This window comes from Rattus norvegicus, chromosome 17, assembly GCF_021556685.1.
Source record: "Rattus norvegicus strain SHRSP/BbbUtx chromosome 17, alternate assembly SHRSP_T2T, whole genome shotgun sequence".
NCBI lineage: Eukaryota > Metazoa > Chordata > Mammalia > Rodentia > Muridae > Rattus > Rattus norvegicus.
Genome location: NC_141550.1, coordinates 64,964,956 through 64,986,768, shown reverse-complemented (window position 1 = coordinate 64,986,768; position 21,813 = coordinate 64,964,956). Strand labels below are relative to the sequence as shown.

The window sequence follows — 21,813 nt, the reverse complement described above, 5'->3', positions numbered from 1 at the left end:
GAGCTGGCCAATTAAAGTTAAGAGCAGCCTAGATAGAACATGGCAAATTATAATCTGGGGCTGTTAATGGGGAAGTAGATTCTAATAGCATGAAGGGTAGACATCTGCCCAGCTCTGGTGTTGATTAAGACTTATTATGAATATAAAGGTTATGTGTCTTTTATGGTCTAAGGCAGGGTAGAAACCCTGGATTGAGATTAAATATTTTCTATAACAGAAACTGGTTGGCAGAAGTAAAGTGGGCCTTTGAATGGACCACTCATTCCTGGTCCCATCCTACTGCCTCTGCTTCCCATCCTATAGCCAGGATTTGAAAAGTCTTCACTACATGGCTGGGCCAACCTGCCCTGCCTGCCAATAATGAGTCCTTGAAACCATGAGCCAAACTAAAACACTTCTCCCACAAGTTGTTTCCGTCAGGCATTTTTGTCACAGACATAAAAGAGTTACTAACATCATATTCGAAGGCATGAGTCATCTTCTGTTATAAATGGTGCTTAGGAAAACAAATTAATCTTTAAGTCAGTCAACCCCATGCTAGCCTTCTCCTGAGGGTCAATGCTGGAGCTGGGTCTCAACATATTCTCATTGAAATTTTTATATAACCAGTCACATCAACAATAACATAAAACTCTTGAAACCAATTTAACCCTGTAATAGACAAGCTCCAGGATACTAAGGTAACGTAGAGAACCAATTGGGTTGGCGTGGTGGCTCATGCCTGCAATTCCAGCACTTAGGAAGTAAAGGCAAGAGGAGCAGAAGTTGAAGGCCATCCTTAGTCATATAGCGAGTACTAGGTTAACTTGCATTACACGAGATCTTAACTTAAAAAAATAGACCCAAAAATTAAAAATAAAGAAAAGTAGATATAATGGGATAAAGAAAACAAAACCGTCTTTGTTTATGACCCAGAAATAGATCCACACAAACAAAGTCAAGTGATCTTTGATGAAGGAGCAGAGATACTTCAATAGATTAGGGGTAGTTTTTCAAGCACTTGCAAAATCAAACGTGCAAAAATATCCAGGAAGATCAAATACTGTCACAAAGCTGACAAACATGGGTAGCTTCACCCTTGCCTGTGCTGGAACACAGGAGGGTGCCCCCTTATAGCAGTAAACTGGGTATAGTATCCTTCTGAGATTGGTTCATCTAACTGTGCAAGGTCACAAACCATGTGCCTCTTTCTAAGCTAGACAGAGAGACACTCAACTCATTCTACGAAGACCATCTCATGATTCATCAATTATTCACAATGGCAACGCTTTGAGTCATTTTCATATTACAAAGGCCATAGGAGTAAAACTACTGCCATGCGTCCATGCAGCATAGCTTTTGTCTACTGAGCCGTACTCCAGAAAGCAAATATAGCATCTATTTCCATAGCATGTAAGGTACTGTGTCTTCACTGTCCTGCTTGAAAGGAATAAGACAATGTATGTAGATTACAGAAGCGATGCATGATCAGATGCAAACACTGAGCAACCCCCCCACTTCCGCAGGACATGTAATACTCACACACTCTTGGTTCCCTTCTGTCCTTTTATTTTTGCCCATCACCTCTATTCAGTGTATTCACGTTATGTGCACATGGGCAATGTGTTCATAATTGTGAATAAACATGTTTATTTTTATTATCACTATAGAATGTGCCTGGAGAGGGAGAAACTGTCTTTTTCAACACAGCTCAGAATGAGACAGTTGTTCACAACTTCTGTAGAATGAATTCGGCTGTGCAAAAGATATCTCATAAACCTGTTTTATAAACAACATTCATCCTCTACTGATTTTCAAACTAGAGACTCAAACTAACACTCCCTAACATAACTCCTTTAAAATCTATTAACTCGTTGGAGATGTCACTCAATAGTAGGATGCTTGGGTCTCAGGTTCAAAACCTGACACAATAAGAAATAAGCATAATAAAATTTATCACCTTAAAGGGCTGGCACACTTAATGTAGTGCACATTCTGATCATAAATATATGTGTACCGAAATAAGGCATTTGTTGATATTTTATTACAATCACAAAAATTCATGGGAGAAAATAAGATATATTCGGAGAAAAATCTGCAACAACAACAAAATCTATCATGCTGCAGATGAAATTCTGTCATTAAAACTGAAGCCTCCACAATGAAAGTCTATGTTAAAGCAATTATTAAATCTCCTTGTGGCACCTGATTCTCTTATTGATTATCCCCCTTATCTGGAGATCATTCCCTCAGTTAACTCTGAGACACCCACCTGACTGCTCACACCCTCTATGTGTGCATCTCGATGGTCCGACAGGATATACACTACAAGTTTTACAGCTAAATTCCTACCTGAAAAACAAAAAACCTCAAGGAACTTAAAAGAAACAGTGATGTGTAATTCCTGACCCTGTCAAAACTCGATCTTTTAAGTCAGGTGGGCAGGAATATCTTTATAATTAAACCTTGATAGCTCATTCTCTGGTTCAACTCTGCTTAGTTCAACAGCACAATGGAGGCTACTCTGCCTATATAGGTCTTATTAACACTCTATGAGAATGAAGACGTAACGTGGAGAATGAATCTCATTGTGAAAAAGTTGAACAAGTCCGTTAATATCCAGAATTACATGTCTTGTCACTGAGCGGCTTCCTCTGTTGCTACAGTTACAGCTATAGCTATTAAATACCCAGCAGAACAAGGTAAAGCGAACAGTCAAGGAGCCTAGCACAAATAACCAAAATATTCCTGAATTGCTCAGAAACAAATGTCACTGCTGACCATCTCCTCAGTCATTTCTACTACCTAGAACAAATCTCATGTGACAGTTGATCTTTAATTTTAATAACAGGAAACAACCAATGGGCATGGGTAGGTCAAAACTACCAGCAAAGGCCTATAGAACAAAAATGTTATGTTTTGTTTTGCTTTTACATATTTCCCTGCTTAACCTCAACACTTAAAAATGATAAAATCATTTTTAGTTTATATGCCTAGGCCATCATTATGTGTTTCTTCCCCCTCAAACAGATGTGCTGCCTGTGGGCCGTTGCCTTCTCTGGTTCTCTCAGACATAGGCAATGGCTTAGGGGAAAAACAAAGGAAGCAATTTTGAAAGTCTATGTCATGACATCAACAAGACTCAAAATCAGAAGGCTTTCCAAACACCTAATTTTAAGGAAGTCTTTTTTCTATTATGTATATATAGTTGCTCAGCTTCACAATTTAATCAAGATACACATTTCTTCCCTAAGCATCCCCCCTGAGGCTCCATCCTGCCTAGCTCTGACTCATGCTCTCCCTACAGTCATGATGTGAATCCACGACATCTAATTGCACCATGTCAACATGCTATAAAAAGATATGCAAACAGATGTATTGTTGCTGCCTCCATGACCTTGTAAGTGTCTCTCAGTATGTTCAGGTGAACACACATTGAGACTCAACTGGCAGAAAAGTTATCAGAATTCAATCAAGGTCAGCATATAGAGTTGCATTAACCCAGCATCCAAGTCTCCATCTTCTGAAGGCACTGGTGAATGGCTGGCCGAAATCTGCTCCCACAGTTCCTCTCCATTGGACTGAGCATGTGACTGACGCCCTTTCCCTCAACTGTCCTCATGCCTCTGTGGCTTATATTCAGCACACACTTGTTTTCTGGGTCAGACTCAGACATTCCAATTTCTAGCTTCCTGTGCTAAGACCCTCTGAACTCATTGCGCACAGTTTTAACTTAGCTCTCAAAAAACAAAAACAAACCCAGAATTGTTCCTGTCCTGAAGGAAAGGCTACCCAGAGACTGCCCCTACCTGGAGATCTATCTCATATGCAGCCACCAAACCCAGACACTATTGCTGATGCCAAGAAGCGCTTGCTGACAGAAGCCTGATATAACTGTCCCAAGAGGCTCTTTCAGAGCCTGACCAATACAGATGGAGGCAGTCAACCATCGGACTGAGCATGGGGACTCCAATGGAAGAGTTAAAGGAAGGACTAAAGAAGCAAAAGGTGGTTGCAAATCCCATAGGAAGAACAACAGTATCAATCTACTAGATCCCCCAGAGCACCCAGGTACTAAACCACTAACCAAAGAGTACACATGGAGGGACCCATGACTCCAACTGCATCCGTAGCAGAGGATGGCCTTATCTGGCATCAATGGGAGGGGAGGCCCCTGGTCCTGTGAAGGCTTGATGCCCCATTGTAGGGGAATGCCAGGGTAGGGAGGCGGGAGGGAGTGGATGGGGGAGCACCTGCATAGAGGCCAGGGGAGGGGGCATGGGTGATGGTGTTGGGGTGGGGGGGAACCGGGAATGGGGGCAACACTTAAAATGTAAATAAATAAAATAACCAATTATTGATGATGATGACAATGATGAAGGTAAAAGACACTGGCTGCCAGTACCATTCCCACACCAACTCTCTCCCCTGAAGCCACGAACAAATCCAGTGAAGAGTTCCTTCTTTTGACATAACAACAAAAAGCAACTAAGACAAGGGCCTTACTTTCTATGACGGGATCCTCGCGATCTCCAACTCTCTAATGGGTTCCCCTGCCTTGCACACTCTTCTCACCTTTAATCCAGGTGTCTTTTCCCTGTCGCACCTATGATGATTCCAGCCCAGCCCCCACAAACTCCTCCCAGGCAGCATAGGGGAAAAGCCGGGCCATGAGCCTAGAGCCAACAGAAAAATGACAGCAGCAGATGCATCTAGCTTCTAATCTTTCCTTATTCTCTCTGTGACACTTAAGGAAAAGGAGAACTGCTGTTTCAGAACATATTTTTTTTTTAAATTTTTTATTTATTTATTTATTTTTATTAACTTGAGTATTTCTTATATACATTTCAAGTGTTATTCCCTTAGAACATATTTTAATCATTCATGCTGACTCTCATGTTTGGCCTTGTGTTTGGAATTAATTCCTCAAGCCAACTGCCTTTTAATGTCCTGTTCACCCACCGTTCTAAGACCCTCTCAGTACCATCTGCATCTTATTCTGAAAGCAACATGTACTGGTTACTTTTTTGACACTGTATGTAATACCTGGCATGGGCCACTTCATGGTTCAGAAGGTAAAGGCAGTTGCCACCAAGTCTGATGACTATTTGATCCTTGGCACCCACACAGAAAAGACTGACTCCACATGTACATTGCGGCTTGTGTACACACACACACACACACACACACACACACACACACATAAATAAATCCAATAAAACATAATTAAACAAACGAATAAAACACCTAGCTGAAGCACTTTAAAAGCAGCCAACTTATTTAGGCTCATGGTTCAGGGGCTGTGTTTGTCATAATGGTAGAGACATGGTGGCAGGAACAGCAGGTGACCAGAGCTTGCTCACATCTGAATGGATAGGGAGCAGAACTGAGAGAGAGTGTGGCAGGATTACAAATCCGAATGCCTGCCCCCTAATGATCCCCTTTCTCTAGCTAGGCACTGAGGCAGGAGAATAGGAAATGGGAAGAGGAAATGTCAGAGGCTAACATTCAAGAGGCAGCAGGTGAAAGACCAGCAGCTTTTAGTCTGGCCGAGCTTCACTCAGACACAAGAGCATGCTCTGAAGAGCTGTCTGCATTTTATGAATTCAGGAGAGGCAGATACTAAGCTAATGACCCAAAAAAGCTTACTGCAGACCTCAGCTCACCCCTTTCTGCCTTCTTGGAGCCAGGTCATTGGTAAAATATGACACTTCATAGACCCCTGGGTATCTTTCCATTAATACATCATCTCCTTCCTTCTAACTAGTCAGTCTTTCTTTCTTTTCAAAGATTTATTTTATATTTGTGAGTATATTGTCACTGTCTTCAGACAAACCAGAAGAGGGTATCAGATCCCATTACAGATGTGGTTGCTGGGATTTGAACTCAGGACCTCTGGAAGAGCAGTCAGTGCTCTTAACCTCTGAGCCATCTCTCCAGCCTGTGAGCCAACACACCTGGAAACTCCAACACACCCTCCAGATTCAGACCCATACCCATGATACCTCTGCCTCCCTAAGATCCACCCATCCACCCATCATCCATTCATCTATCTATCTATCTATCTATCTATCTATCTATCTATCTATCTATATCACACCCATGGACAGACATAGAATTGGACACACACACACACACACACACACCTCTAAATAACACCACTGAGGACGAAGTGCATTGTGAGGAGGAGTTTCACAGTTGCAGGTGACAAAGCACTTGAAACTGAGGGAACTTTCCTAGAAGCTGTGCTCCTCTTGACCTTAAGCTAGTTCAGCCCAAGAGAGGCAAAACCTAGGAGCAGGCTCCCAGGTAAGTCTTCCAGAGCTACTGAAGTGGCTGCCGATTTTCTAAAGACCCTGCTCTATCTTTTTGAGAATGGTAGTCTACGGCCATACCACCCTGAACGCGCCCGATCTCGTCTGATCTCGGAAGCTAAGCAGGGTCGGGCCTGGTTAGTACTTGGATGGGAGAATGGTAAGTATCTATTGAATGAGCTACCCAAGGTTAACATCACGAGAAAAGCCCACTCAGAGGTTTAAAAGCATATAACAAGCCACCCAGACAGCTCTCCTCTTCTGTGTGGCTTCTTCTTAGTGAACTTTAGCTTACTCCACTTGTTAATTAATTCATGAGGCAAACCGCAGCACTGGATCACACTGACACCTGTTTACCTCTATCAGTACCTGCAGGCAATTCCAACTTGGTCTCCATGTAAAGTTTGAGGGAAAGTGATCAACTTCTTTATTTTCCAATAAATGACAGATGACAGGAAAGAATGCTGAGAACTCTGAAACTGGGTGTGAGATTAAACCTTGCAGAAATATCGTTCAAGATCAGTGAACATTTAATGGCACCTTAAATAGTTTAGCTTCATGTTTTCTCTCCTCCCTCCCAGTTTGTTTTGCTTGATGCTTCTTATGTGTTGTAAGTAGATGAAGATGTTCAGCTCTTCTGGCAGTTAAGAAATTAGAGAACAGCCTTCTTAGGATGTGGAAAGTTGCAGTGGGCAATGAATGTGTGTAGTCTACTTTGGATGATGCTAATGTTTGCAATAGACCTGTTCCTATGTACAGAAAATTCTGTCATAACAAAGAAAACAGAATGGGTCAGTCTGTGAAAAACATTTTGTTTTCCTATCAAAGGTAGTTAGCCCAACAAGGGCCAATATTTCCTTAATCCCATTCCACCTCACCCTGCCTTCTCTTTGTGCCAATTAGCCAATTGTAAAGTCAAAAACTCACTAATGGGATGAGACCCAGTCACAACCTACTTTAGTGTTGAAAGACAGAGGTCGCTCTGCCCAGCATGCTAGCTAGCAGGTCTGGCTTCTGATGCACCATTTCTACAAAAGGAAAAATGCCTTGCCAAATTATCTTCAGTTTGGTTGTGTACTACTTTTTGAAACATCAAGATTATTCTTTCCCCAACAAATACATCAAAGCTAGTGCCACATGCCAGGCTCAAGTACCAACCTCCGCTGTTCTTCACCATGTTCTCCTGAAGGAACAGTGAGACATTCATCCATGTGTCCATGTAGCAGCCGGAGAACATCACCACCAATGAGATACCCTGTAAGGATTCAAAGTCATTTGTGTTCATAATATCATGGCCAGAGGCTGACAGCCAGACAGAGCATCTTATACAATCATCAACTTGCATGGGCAGAGAAATATTGGACTAGAAAATGGTATTGGGCCTGTGACCAAATCACAAAGGTGGATGGCTTTGGCTGACCCGTTGAGCCCTGCAGTTTGATATTTTAACCAGGGGGTGGCCTCAGGCTCATAAACATCACCATTAAATATACAAAATGTAGGGCTGTGGAGACGTTCAGTCAACAAGAAGATCCCTGAGACTCAATCCCTGGTTGACCAGCCTCAACTTATCAGCATGATTTAGGCCAACAAAAAGACCCAATCAATCAATCAATCAACCAATCAATCAATGGAATGAACATGAACACGTGCACCAGCATACCTACACATATGCAAACATACACAAACACACATGCGCACACACACATATGGCAGAAAATAAACAACATCCAACCCTCTTGACTTCTAGCCTCCACTTGCATGTACATACACATGCACCCCCCCCACACACACACATGTATATATTCACACACACATAAACAAGTACTGGCTCATAACTGAAGCTACTAGGCACAGGAATATAACAAGAAGGGATGATATTAGACTAACTGAGCATTACCTCAAGGTCTCACAAACAGGGTAAACAGCCTTTAGAAAGCTAGTACATGAAATCACAGAACCAGGCAAAGTTGACAACACCAGGAAAATAAGAGAAGATGAAATCTAGCACGGGCTTCCCTTTTACATAGCAGTTTAGGCAAGATTCTAAAATGTCATGTTTCCGCACGATAGAATATCAGGACATGAAAGGTCTCTAATTAGCCCTCAGCTCATTATCACAATTTCAGGGATAAGCATCAACTTTGTATCAAGGACAAGCCTTTTAATTAAAGTGGATCTCTTACCTTGGGCTGCTTCACTTCCTGAGCTGATAGGGGCCACGCTCCAGAGGGTCTGCTGGAAGGCTGCGTCTACACGCCAGCTGCTGTTGCCGTATGACAAGTGCTGCAGCAAGAGGCAAGAGGAGGCACTCCTGTGACCCTGGTACAAGGAGCTCTGGCAGCCTGATGGTAACGCCGCTGATTTGGAAGTGTGCATAGGGGACATGCACGTCAGCCTGTTCTTCAAAGGTTAAGATACTAGGCAGGCATGGTAGCACAGACATGGAATCTCAATACTCAGGGAAAATTCTGAGTTCAAGGCTGGCCTGGACAACATGCTCTGATTCAAAAAATAAATGAATCTAAACAAGATAATTAAAACACGAGCAGGAAAAAAAGAATAATAGAGATTATTATTTGTTCCTAGTTTCCTTTCGGCTGTTGTGATGAAATACTCTGACCAAAACCAACTTAGAGGAGGGAAGGATTTATTTGGCTTACACTTCCAGGTCACAGTTCATTGTTGGGAAAACTTGGCGCAAGAACTCAAGCAGAAACCATGGCAGGGGGTGTGTGCTGGCTTACATCCCAAGTCCCATTCTTGGCTAGCTTTATTATACAGCCTAGGACTACCTACCGTGGGAATGGTGCTGCCCAAGGTGGGCTAGGCCCTTTTATATCAATTCCAAATCAAGGCAATCCTCTGTAGATAAGCCTAAAGGTCATTATGTTCTGGGAAACCTCTCAAATGAGACTCCCTCCTCAGGTGACTCTAGGCCGAGTTGAGTTGACAGGAAAAGCTAACTAGAACACTGTGTAACTTTACACACTTTTCAGTTTTACCCCAAGGAGTTACTGGTAAACCAGGAATCAGGAAAACACACAGATAAATAACAAATACACAGAAAATTTATGTGTCCGGAGAAATTTTGTCTTAAGATTTGATAGACAGAGTAGTATTAAAGTGGGTTCTTGAAATTATCAGTCACTCTCCTACATATGACACTGTGACAGTTTATTGACAAGTCATGATGCGAATAGAGCCCTTCAGTGACTTCTTGGCTGCAGTTTGGTCTCCAAGACAATAGACAATGATGACAACTCTTCAACAATTTCACTCTTTCTCTCAAACCAAAACCACTGGATAGAGAAACTGCAAGTCACATATATGAGAGAATTTTAGTTATTCATAATGAAGAATTATGTTATGGTATCTGCCAGAAAACAGATCAGTATGAAGGAGAGCTGAGATAGACTGGAAGATAAACACTTTATGTTTCTCTGAAAGACAAACATGTGCATTGAAAGATGGTATACATCCATGCATACATACATGTATGTGCACACACAGAGCTATGAGAGAGGAGGAAAAAAGTCTAGATAGAAGGAAGAGAAATGGACAAGAGTATAGGAATACTCTTCATGAGAGCAGAAGAGGGGAGGTAGAGAGAAGGAGGGGTCAACAAGCGGAGAGGTGGGATTAGGGGCAGATACAAGCAGAAAGATAAACTAAGTATAAAATGTCTGTCTGATATCTGTGTATGAATGTCACAGTAAGATCCATTTCTATGTATGATAATCAAAAATCAATGAAAACAGAAGACCTTTGAAACTGACAGTGTAAAATAGGCAGACCAACTTGATCAGTAACTGCACCAATCAATAGATTCAAAGTTTCCCAGGTAATCATTGGGTTTACTAATCATTTTTCCATTTCTCTCAAACCCCAGCTATCACTTGCCTTCATGAAATCTCTGAGTCCCCTCAGGGTCACCATTCCTATGCCTTGTCCCTCAGCCCCCTCCCAGACTCCTTTCTTGACTTACTTTTCTTTCCTCTGATGTGGAAACACTTAGAGTGCTAACAGATCAATCCTATCCCATCTGCTCCATAAATAAGAACAGTATGTTTTTCGTGGTGATTAGCGCACAACACGCTTCTTTGACTCATTTCTTTTTTTCCCTTTAATCTGCCTGACACGGGTTTCACAAGGGTGTCCTTTGCCATCCAGTGTGCTTGCTACTCAATAAATGAGGAAAAGATGCCAGTCAGACCTTTAAGATCAAAACGGCAAAACTTTTATCAACAATTCTCATTCATTTCTTTTTGTGTAAGTGTTGGTGTCTGGTTGTCTGTCATATGTTTGTATGTGAACACTCTTGTGTGTAGAGGCCACAGACTGATGCAGGATGTCTTCTTCAGCTGTTTTTCAATGTTATGTTTTTGAGACCAGGTCTTTCACTGAACCTAGTCCTTATCAATTTGACTAGACCGGCTGGGAGGGAGCTCCAGGGACCTTCCCACCTCCATCTCCAGCTCTGGAGCTGCGGGTACCACTGTACCTGGCTTTCTCTGTAGTTGCTGAAGATTGGGACCTAGGTCCTCTTGCTTGCACAGCAAATACTTCATTCAGTGAGCCATCGCTCCAGCCCCCAGTAAAATCTGAGTTATGTCTATGTCAAAAACAGAATGTAACATATGTCTATGTAAACAGAATTGTGCATATCTACATATCTATATCCATATATACAGATGCACACACACATATATTTTTTTCACCAAATCTTCTGAAAAGAGTTCATAATACTAAAGCTTATATTTGATTTTGATTTTAAACCAAGTGAAAGTTCATACACAACAGATACCCATTTGTTAATTCATCACACATTCATTCAATGTGTTGTCTAAAACATTGTGCTGAATATTATCAGAAGGACCTTCTGACCCCCGGGTGCTTGTGATCTTATAGGGAGAGATAAGGGAGCAACAGAAACTGCCATGCATTGGTATATATGTATTCTATTAATGTGTAAAGTATATTAAAATGCTTTTGAATTTGATTATCAAAAGAGAATATTTCTAAATAAACAGCTGGAACAGGCTTCCATGCTGAATCTGAAGGGGACACATTGATTCCATGGGGAGAGATAGGAGCTCTCATGCCAAAGACTTTAAGGGAAGCAGTGAGAGTATGTGTCCTGAACCTTCTATTTGGGATGCCGTGTCTCTAAGTAAGTAGATACAAACTTCATATTTATACATGTATAATAAGGTTGGGCTATAAATGTTTCAAAGATAATACAAATTTAATAAGCCAGTTTGGATTTTTCATTCTAATATATCTGACTACTTGGTATGGTATTGTAGGCTGGCTAAAATTAAAAAAAAAAAAAAGAAAAACAAACAAAAAATAAAATAAAATAAAAATACCCCTCTGATTATGGCCAAGAAATGACCATCATCAAAGGGAAGGGTGGAGTCATGAGGACACAGAGTGCAGTGCAGAATCCTCTCTTTGAAGCTTTGGGCACACACTGAAGAGGGAGTGAAGGACAGACTTACAGACAAAGAGCTCAAATTTCAGGCAGCCAGGAGCAGCTATGGCCAAAAAGTAATGTGTGACTAAGGAAACTGAAATGTGATTACATCCAAGCACAAAGAGGAATCACACATGGGAGAGGGAGAGGGAGAGAGGGAGGGAGGGAGGGAGGGAGGGAGGGAGGGAGGGAGGGAGGGAGAGAGAGAGAGAGAGAGAGAGCGAACTGTATGGTCTGTTAGAAGGAGTCCTAACCATGTCCTTAAGAACATACTGAAGCCACAGTTATCTAAATAAAACCTACTTTTCAACAGAAACCATCTCAGCATGCACTGCCCCCTGAATCGTCTACTTAATTTTGCTGCTTAAAAACAACAAAATGGAAATCTGAGTAGGAACAGCACCGAGGCAAGCCCGTCACTATTAAATATTCAGAAGGCAGCAACAGTCCAATTACTGAAACCAAGGTGAGTAGTCCTTAAAGCAAAGATGGATGGTAGCAGAGAGTGAAAGGAAAACCAGCCTCAGGCTAACAATATGCCCAGCAGGGCACCCACACGTAAGATGGCTCTGTTAAGCCACTGTGTCAGGACTCAGGGTGCCTGGCTCCGCAATCAAGTCTGACCTTTAACGTAATGTTGTTCTCTCTCTCTCTCTCTCTCTCTCTCTCTCTCTCTCTCTCTCTCTCTCTCTCTATCTCTCTCTCTGTGTGTGTGTGTGTGTGTGTGTGTGTGTGTGTGTGTGTGTGTGTGTGCACGCACGTGCATACTGTATGCTTGCCTAGTTCCTACAGAGCTCAGAAAAGGGTGTCTTATCCCCTGGAATGGAGTTACAGACGGTTGTGAGCCATCACATAGATGCTAGGAATCAAACCTGGGTCTTCTTGCAAGATCAACAGTGATCCAAACCACTGAGCCATCTCTCCAGTCCATGACTTTCCTGCCATGTGTTCTGGAGCATAGACCTCGGTTACTCATGTGTGCCCTGCAAGCCATTTACCCACCAATCCATCTGTTTTAGCCTATGTGTTTTAACCTTTAAAAAATACAGAACAATTGTCTGAGCAATGTGTCGAAAATTAATAGTAAAAAATAAAGGACTTTTCCAATTTAGGAGCAGTAAAGCAGGATCCATCAAAACTGCTGATCCTAAAGCTATGAAGGAATAAAATATTATATGACAGAAACTCAGAATCCCAGAGGCCTAAGTGACCCACCACTCTCTTGAGATCTTAACCCAAATCCCATAGAGTGAGGTATCTTCTGACTCTTTAATTTTCCTTCTAATCCTGTGGATTCATTTGCTGCATTCCAAAAGCTGCTTGGGACAGCAGGTCGGGATCTTTATCACATTGCCAGAAGGCTCCATGGCCCCAACATTTTTCTAAGATTCTCTGCATTCAGCCCTTGTCTGATGCAGTTTTTCATTCGTTTATTTATCTCTTATTAAATGTCAGGCATTTGGGCCCTGGTGATACAGCATTCCAAATAAATTAGCATCCGGGGACAAGAAACATGAGTAAACAAGCTATCATAGCCCTCGGGCTGCAGCTTCTTCTTTGGGGGAAAAAAAAACAAGAAAAGATAAATGGGAGACAAAGACTGGGTAGTTTTTTAAATGTAATATCTGATGGCTTTCTCACCCGCACCATAGAAACAGAAAAGGGGGCTAAGGTAAATTAACTAAAATTTAAACAAAAGGACTGGACCCGATGACTCAGTGGCAGGGCATGTGCTTAGGGGGTGGCCCCTAAATTGAACTGTCATAATAAATCACTCACAAATTATTAAGGATCCCTGCCTTCCTTTGACATAGAATCTATGTAGATTTAGGAAATCCAGCAACTCGTTATTCAATCAAAATGCCTTTCTTATTTAAAAATCCAAGGACCATGGAGGTAAGTCAGCAGGAAGGTAAAGGCTCATGGGGCCAAGCCTGAAGATGTGAGTTTGGACCTTTCTGGTACCATCAAGAAATACTATCTTATTTCTAACTCTCTAAAAGCAACATGCATTGTTTATTTGCTACTGATAAAATATTAAGCCAGGGCTAGAGAGAGAACTCAGAGGTTAAAGATCGGCGACCTGAGTTCAATCCCTAGACCCCACATGGTGGATGGGCAGAACTCAGTCCTGAAAGTCGGCCTCTGGCCTCTGTGTCATGCTAGGACGCAGGCACAGAACCCAGGTCCCAGGCAAGAGCAGCAAGGGCTCTTAACTACTGAGCTCTCTCTCCAGATCCTTGATGGTTCATTTTCAATAAGTTATTGGGCTACGGTTTTATGAACCCTGAGATTTTTGTAGGTCTGCAAGTAACCTGGACAACACAAAAATCAACGTTTCCGTAAGTCACAGATGGGAAGCATCTATGCAGACCAGGGAGGTTTTATAACTGACACATTAAAAATGAAGTTCCATGTGACTTACCCTGTCTTATTCCATTTGAAGAAGATACTAAGTAACACCACTTTGTCCTGCTCTCTCTATACTAAGATTTTTTTCCTCTTATATATAAGCTGCTTTAGGAAAAGCCTCTTTAAAAGACAAGTTGTCCAATAGGAGCACAGAAAACCCCTTCTGGACAGTCCTGGAAAGATCAGGATGTCGTTTCACATTAGAACACCAAACAGCAAAAGTAAAGACAGTGTCGTGTGAGTAGTTTACAACCATTCTTACAGCCAAGACCCCTTTATTCATTGGGGGTTGACCTGTGTCCAACCTGCAAAGCTGACAGACAGGATGAACATCCCTGACCACAGCACCCTCTTCTGTCTGGGAGGTTCTTTTGTAGATGGGAGGGAAGAAAATTAGCTGGCCATCAATTCACCACTACAAGGGCTTCCAGCCCCATTAGTGTTCCAAATGTACGATTGGATTAATCTTAAATGATCTCAGGAGAGGGAGAGAAGTAGCTCATCAGCCACGAACCTGAAGAGAAAAAGTCAAAGGCTAGAGCTTTAATTTTCTATGGTCACTTTTAACCAATGTGTTTTGAAACAGACGTTTTAATTATTTCTTTCTTTAATCATGTCAGCATCTCGGAATATAGACAGACCTTGCTTTCCTACAGTAAGTCTTTATTTAAGACTCTCTGTAATAGTCCTCCTCTCGAGACCAGGTTTCTCTTCCTTAAACCAAATACCAGTAGCTTCCTTAACCATTGTGCAGGGGCACCAACTTCTCAAGCAAACACAGGCAGCTACTTACTACTCAAGGGCAAATGACCTTACTTGGATTTCAGCATTTGATTCTCCTAATGCCCCTGCATCAGCTGAATGGTTCATACTTCATCCCATCCTGCAGATGAAGATACTGAGGACCTAAGAAACTATACATGGGGCCTGGGGATGCGGCTCAGCTGACAGAGTGCTTGTCTAGAATGTACAAGACCTTGTGCCCAAATGCCAGTACCGCATAAACCAGGCACGGTGCCACGTCTGGAATCCTAACACTTGGAAGGGAGAGATATGCAGGTCGGAAGTTCAGCGTCCTCCCTGATTTCACAGCCAGCTCAAGGCCAGCCAAGGTACTCAGAGTCCATTCACTACACTTCTTCATTTTCATCCATTTTCTAAAAACCTTCGCACTGAGTCCACCATATACATCCATGAACTCCTCACCACAGTGCTCAGTGAGGATGTCTGTCAGCATCAGCATCCTTCACCCACCTAGTAATACAGGTGGCCCCATTACTGTTGGGAGGAAACCTTCCGTGGTGGAGCCTAGTGGGACGGAGTTAGGTGATTGGGGTTGTGCTTTTGACAGAGAGAATTCTTACCACGTTTTTTTTTTTGTTTTTTTCTAGCATGACCCCAACCAGTTCTGAGGCCGAGGCAGGTTTATTTTTTCACAGTCTGCTTTTTTTTTTTTAACTTGAGTATTTCTTAAATACATTTCAAGTGTTATTCCCTTTCCTGGTTTCCGGGCAAATATCCCTCTCCCCCCTCCCCTTCCTTATGGGTGTTCCCCTCCCAACCCTCCCCCCATTGCCGCCCTCCCCCCAACAGTCTAGTTCACTGGGGGTTCAGTCTTAGCAGGACCCAGGGCTTCCCCTTCCACTGGTGCTCTTACTAGGATATCCATTGCTACCTATGGGGTCAGAGTCCAGGGTCCGTCCATGTATAGTCTTTAGGTAGTGGCTTAGTCCCTGGAAGCTCTGGTTGCTTGGCATTGTTGTACATACGGAGTCTCAAGCCCCTTCAAGCTCTTCCAGTTCTTTCTCTGATTCCTTCAACGGGGGTCCTATTCTCAGTTCAGTGGTTTGCTGCTGGCATTCGCCTCTGTATTTGCTGTATTCTGGCTGTGTCTCTCAGGACAGGTCTACATCCGGCTCCTGTCGGTCTGCACTTCTTTGCTTCATCCATCTTTTCTAATTGGGTGGCTGTATATGTATGGGCCACATGTGGGGCAGGCTCTGAATGGGTGTTCCTTCAGTCTCTGTTTTAATCTTTGCCTCTCTATTCCCTGCCAAGGGTATTCTTGTTCCCCTTTTAAAGAAGGAGTGAAGCATTCACATTTTGATCATCCGTCTTGAGTTTCATTTGTTCTAGGCATCTAGGGTAATTCAAGCATTTGGGCTAATAGCCACTTATCAATGAGTGCATACCATGTATGTCTTTCTGTGATTGGGTTAGCTCACTCAGGATGATATTTTCCAGTTCCAACCATTTGCCTACGAATTTCATAAACTCGTTGTTTTTGATAGCTGAGTAATATTCCATTGTGTAGATGTACCACATTTTCTGTATCCATTCCTCTGTTGAAGGGCATCTGGGTTCTTTCCAGCTTCTGGCTATTATAAATAAGGCTGCGATGAACATTGTGGAGCACGTGTCTTTTTTATATGTTGGGGCATCTTTTGGGTATATGCCCAAGAGAGGTATAGCTGGATCCTCAGGCAGTTCAATGTCCAATTTTCTGAGGAACCTCCAGACTGATTTCCAGAATGGTTGTACCAGTCTGCAATCCCATCAACAATGGAGGAGTGTTCCTCTTTCTCCACATCCTCGCCAGCATCTGCTGTCACCTGAGTTTTTGATCTTAGCCATTCACACTGGTGTGAGGTGAAATCTCAGGGTTGTTTTGATTTGCATTTCCCCTATGACTAAAGATGTTGAACATTTCTTTAGGTGTTTCTCAGCCATTCGGCATTCCTCAGCTGTGAATTCTTTGTTTAGCTCTGAACCCCATTTTTAATAGGGTTATTTGTCTCCCTGCGGTCTAACTTCTTGAGTTCTTTGTATATTTTGGATATAAGGCCTCTATCTGTTGTAGGATTGGTAAAGATCTTTTCCCAATCTGTTGGTTGCCGTTTTGTCCTAACCACAGTGTCCTTTGCCTTACAGAAGCTTTGCAGTTTTATGAGATCCCATTTGTCAATTCTTGATCTTAGAGCATAAGCCATTGGTGTTTTGTTCAGGAAATTTTTTCCAGTGCCCATGTGTTCCAGATGCTTCCCTAGATTTTCTTCTATTAGTTTGAGTGTGTCTGGTTTGATGTGGAGGTCCTTGATCCACTTGGACTTAAGCTTTGTACAGGGTGATAAGCATGGATCGATCTGCATTCTTCTACATGTTGACCTCCAGTTGAACCAGCACCATTTGCTGAAAATGCTATCTTTTTTCCATTTGATGGTTTTGGCTCCTTTGTCAAAAATCAAGTGACCATAGGTGTGTGGGTTCATTTCTGGGTCTTCAATTCTATTCCATTGGTCTATCTGTCTCTCTGTACCAATACCATGCAGTTTTTAATCACCATTGCTCTGTAATATTGCTTGAGTTCAGGGATAGTGATTCCTCCAGAAGTCCTTTTATTGTTGAGGATAGTTTTAGCTATCCTGGGTTTTTTGTTATTCCAGATGAATTTGCAAATTATTCTGTCTAACTCTTTGAAGAATTGGATTGGCATTTTGATGGGGATTGCATTGAATCTGTAGATCGCTTTTGGTAAAATGGCCATTTTTATTATATTAATCGTGCCAATCCATGAGCATGGGAGATCTTTCCAACTTCTGAGGACTTCTTCAATTTCTTTCTTCAGAGTCTTGAAGTTCTTATTGTACAAATCTTTTACTTGCTTGGTTAAAGTCACACCGAGGTACTTTATATTATTTGGGTCTATTATGAAGGGTGTTGTTTCCCTAATTTCTTTCTCGGCTTGTTTCTCTTTTGTGTAGAGGAAGGCTACTGATTTCTTTGAGTTAATTTTATACCCAGCCACTTTGCTGAAGTTGTTTATCAGCTTTAGTAGTTCTCTAGTGGAACTTTTGGGATCACTTAAATATACTATCATGTCATCTGCAAATAGTGATATTTTGACTTCTTCTTTTCCGATCTGTATCCCCTTGACCTCCTTTTGTTGTCTGATTGCTCTGGCTAGAACTTCAAGAACTATATTGAATAAGTAGGGAGAGAGTGGGCAGCCTTGTCTAGTCCCTGATTTTAGTGGGATTGCTTCAAGTTTCTCTCCATTTAGTTTAATGTTAGCAACTGGTTTGCTGTATATGGCTTTTACTATGTTTAGGTATGGGCCTTGAATTCCTATTCTTTCCAGGACTTTTATCATGAAGGGGTGTTGAATTTTGTCAAATGCTTTCTCAGCATCTAATGAAATGATCATGTGGTTTTGTTCTTTCAGTTTGTTTATATAATGGATCACGTTGATGGTTTTCCGTATATTAAACCATCCCTGCATGCCTGGGATGAAGCCTACTTGATCATGGTGGATGATTGTTTTGATGTGCTCTTGGATTCGGTTTGCCAGAATTTTATTGAGTATTTTTGCGTCGATATTCATAAGGGAAATTGGTCTGAAGTTCTCTTTCTTTGTTGGGTCTTTGTGTGGCTTAGGTATAAGAGTAATTGTGGCTTCATAGAAGGAATTCGGTAGTGATCCATCTGTTTCAATTTTGTGGAATAGTTTGGATAATATTGGTATGAGGTCTTCTATGAAGGTTTTATAGAATTCTGCACTAAACCCGTCTGGACCTGGGCTCTTTTTGGTTGGGAGACCTTTAATGACTGCTTCTATTTCCTTAGGAGTTATGGGGTTGTTTAACTGGTTTATCTGTTCCTGATTTAACTTCGGTACCTGGTATCTGTCTAGGAAATTGTCCATTTCCTGCAGATTTTCAAGTTTTGTTGAATATAGGCTTTTATAGTAAGATCTGATGATTTTTTGAATTTCCTCTGAATCTGTAGTTATGTCTCCCTTTTCTTTTCTGATTTTGGTAATTTGGACACACTCTCTGTGTCCTCTCCTTAGTCTGGCTAAGGGTTTATCTATGTTGTTGATTTTCTCAAAGAACCAACTTTTGGTTCTGTTGATTCTTTCTATGGTCCTTTTTGTTTCTACTTGGTTGATTTCAGCTCTGAGTTTGATTATTTCCTGCCTTCTACTCCTCCTGGGTGTATTTGCTTTTTTTTGTTCTAGAGCTTTTAGGTGTGCTGTCAAGCTACTGACATATGCTCTTTCCTGTTTCTTTCTGCAGGCACTCAGCGCTATGAGTTTTCCTCTTAGCACAGCTTTCATTGTGTCCCATAAGTTTGGGTATGTTGTACCTTCATTTTCATTAAATTTTAAAAAGTTTTTAATTTCTTTCTTTATTTCTTCCTTGACCAGGTTATCATTGAGTAGAGCATTATTCAATTTCCACGTGTATGTGGGCATTCTTCCCTTATTGTTATTGAAGACCAGTTTTAGGCCGTGGTGGTCTGATAGCACGCATGGGATTATTTCTATCTTTCTGTACCTGTTGAGGCCCATTTTTTTTACCAATTATATGGTCAGTTTTGGAGAAAGTACCATGAGGAGCTGAGAAGAAGGTATATCCTTTTGCTTTAGGATAGAATGTTCTATAAATATCCGTTAAGTCCATTTGGCTCATGACTTCTCTTAGTCTGTCTACGTCTCTGTTTAATTTCTGTTTCCATGATCTGTCCATTGATGAGAGTGGGGTGTTGAAGTCTCCTACTATTATTGTGTGAGGTGCAATGTGTGTTTTGAGCTTTAGTAAGGTTTCTTTTACATATGTACGTGCCCTTGTATTTGGAGCATAGATATTTAGGATTGAGAGTTCATCTTGGTGGATTTTTCCTTTGATGAATATGAAGTGTCCTTCCTTATCTTTTTTGATGACTTTTAGTTGAAAATTGATTTTATTTGATATTAGAATGGCTACTCCAGCTTGCTTCTTCTGACCATTTGCTTGGAAAGTTGTTTTCCAGCCTTTCACTCTGAGGCAGTGTCTGTCTTTGTCTCTGAGGTGTGTTTCCTGTAGGCAGCAGAATGCAGGGTCCTCATTGCGTATCCAGTTTGTTAATCTATGTCTTTTTATTGGGGAGTTGAGGACATTGATGTTGAGAGATATTAAGGAATAGTGATTATTGCTTCCTGTTATATTCATATTTGGATGTGAGGTTATGTTTGTGTGCTTTTTTTTCTCTGTTTTGTTGCCAAGATGATTAGTTTCTTGCTTCTTCTAGGCTATAGCTTGCCTCCTTATGTTGGGCTTTACCATTTATTATCCTTTGTAGTGCTGGATTTGTAGAAAGATATTGTGTAAATTTGGTTTTGTCATGGAATATCTTGGTTTCTCCATCTATGTTAATTGAGAGTTTTGCAGGATACAGTAACCTGGGCTGGCATTTGTGTTCTCTTAGGGTCTGTATGACATCAGTCCAGGATCTTCTGGCCTTCATAGTTTCTGGTGAAAAGTCTGGTGTGATTCTGATAGGTCTGCCTTTAAATGTTACTTGACCTTTTTCCCTTACTGCTTTTAATATTCTTTATTTTGTGGTGTTTCTTTTCTGGTCCAATCTATTTGGAGTTCTGTAGGCTTCTTGTATGCCTACGGGTATCCCTTTTTTTAGGTTAGGGAAGTTTTCTTCTATGATTTTGTTGAAGATATTTACTGGTCCTTTGAGCTGGGAGTCTTCACTCTCTTCTATACCTATTATCCTTAGGTTTGATCTTCTCATTGAGTCCTGGATTTCCTGTATGTTTTAGACCAGTAGCTTTTTCTGCTTTACATTATCTTTGACAGTTGAGTCAATGATTTCTATGGAATCTTCTGCTCCTGAGATTCTCTCTTCCATCTCTTGTATTCTATTGGTGAAGCTTGTATCTACAGCTCCTTGTCTCTTCATTTGGTTTTCTATATCCAGGGTTGTTTCCATGTGTTCTTTCTTGATTGCTTCTATTTCCATTTTTAATTCCTTCAACTGTTTGATTGTGTTTTCCTGGAATTCTTTCAGGGATTTTTGTGTCTCCTCTCTATGGGCTTCTACTTGTTTATTTATGTTTTCCTGGAATTCTTTCAGGCATTTTTGCGATTCCTCTCTGTAGGCTTCTACTTGTTCTCTAAGGGAGTTCTTCACGTCTTTCTTGAAGTCCTCCAGCATCATGATCAAATATGATTTTGAATCTAGATCTTGCTTTTCTGGTGTGTTTGGATATTCCATGTTTGTTTTGATGGGAGAATTGGGCTCCGATGGTGCCATGTAGTCTTGGTTTCTGTTGCTTGGGTTCCTGCGCTTGCCTCTCGCCATCAGATTATCTCTAGTGTTACTTTGTTCTGCTATTTCTGACAGTGGCTAGACTGCCCTATAAGCCTGTGTGTCAGGAGTGCTGTAGACCTGTTTTCCTGTTTTCTTTCAGCCTGTTATGGGGACAGAGTGTTCTGCTTTCGGGCGTGTAGTTTTTCCTCTCTACAGGTCTTCAGCTGTTTCTGTGGGCCTGTGTCTGGTGTTCACCAGGCAGGTCACTTGCAGCGGAAAAGTTGGTCTTACCTGTGGTCCCGAGGCTCAAGTTCGCTCTCGGGGTGCTGCCCACGAGGTCTCTGTGGTGGCAGCAACCAGGAAGATCTGCGCTGCCGTTTCTGGGAGCTTCAGTGCACCAGGGTTCCAGATGGCGTTTGGTGTTTTCCTCTGGCGTCCGAGATGTGTGTGCAGAGTGCAGTCTCTTCTGGTTTCCCAGGCATGTCTGATTCTTACCTCTTTCTTCTACTGTCCCCACTGCCCTGAGATGAGCAGGCTTGCTCCCCC

At 41.8% G+C, this 21,813-nt stretch overlaps 1 protein-coding gene across 4 annotated transcripts in view; it reads right to left on the bottom strand.

Moving 5' to 3' along the window:
- The window catches only part of Ryr2 (ryanodine receptor 2), a 593,362-nt gene that overhangs the window by 326,559 nt on the left and 244,990 nt on the right, over positions 1–21,813 (bottom strand). For all 4 annotated transcript variants that reach the window (XM_087591546.1, NM_032078.3, NM_001191043.3 and 1 more), the window contains 2 exon segments: positions 8,480–8,579; positions 7,452–7,548 (listed from right to left, as the gene is read on the bottom strand). In XM_087591546.1, coding sequence (XP_087447672.1) covers positions 7,452–7,548; positions 8,480–8,579 — 197 coding nt within the window.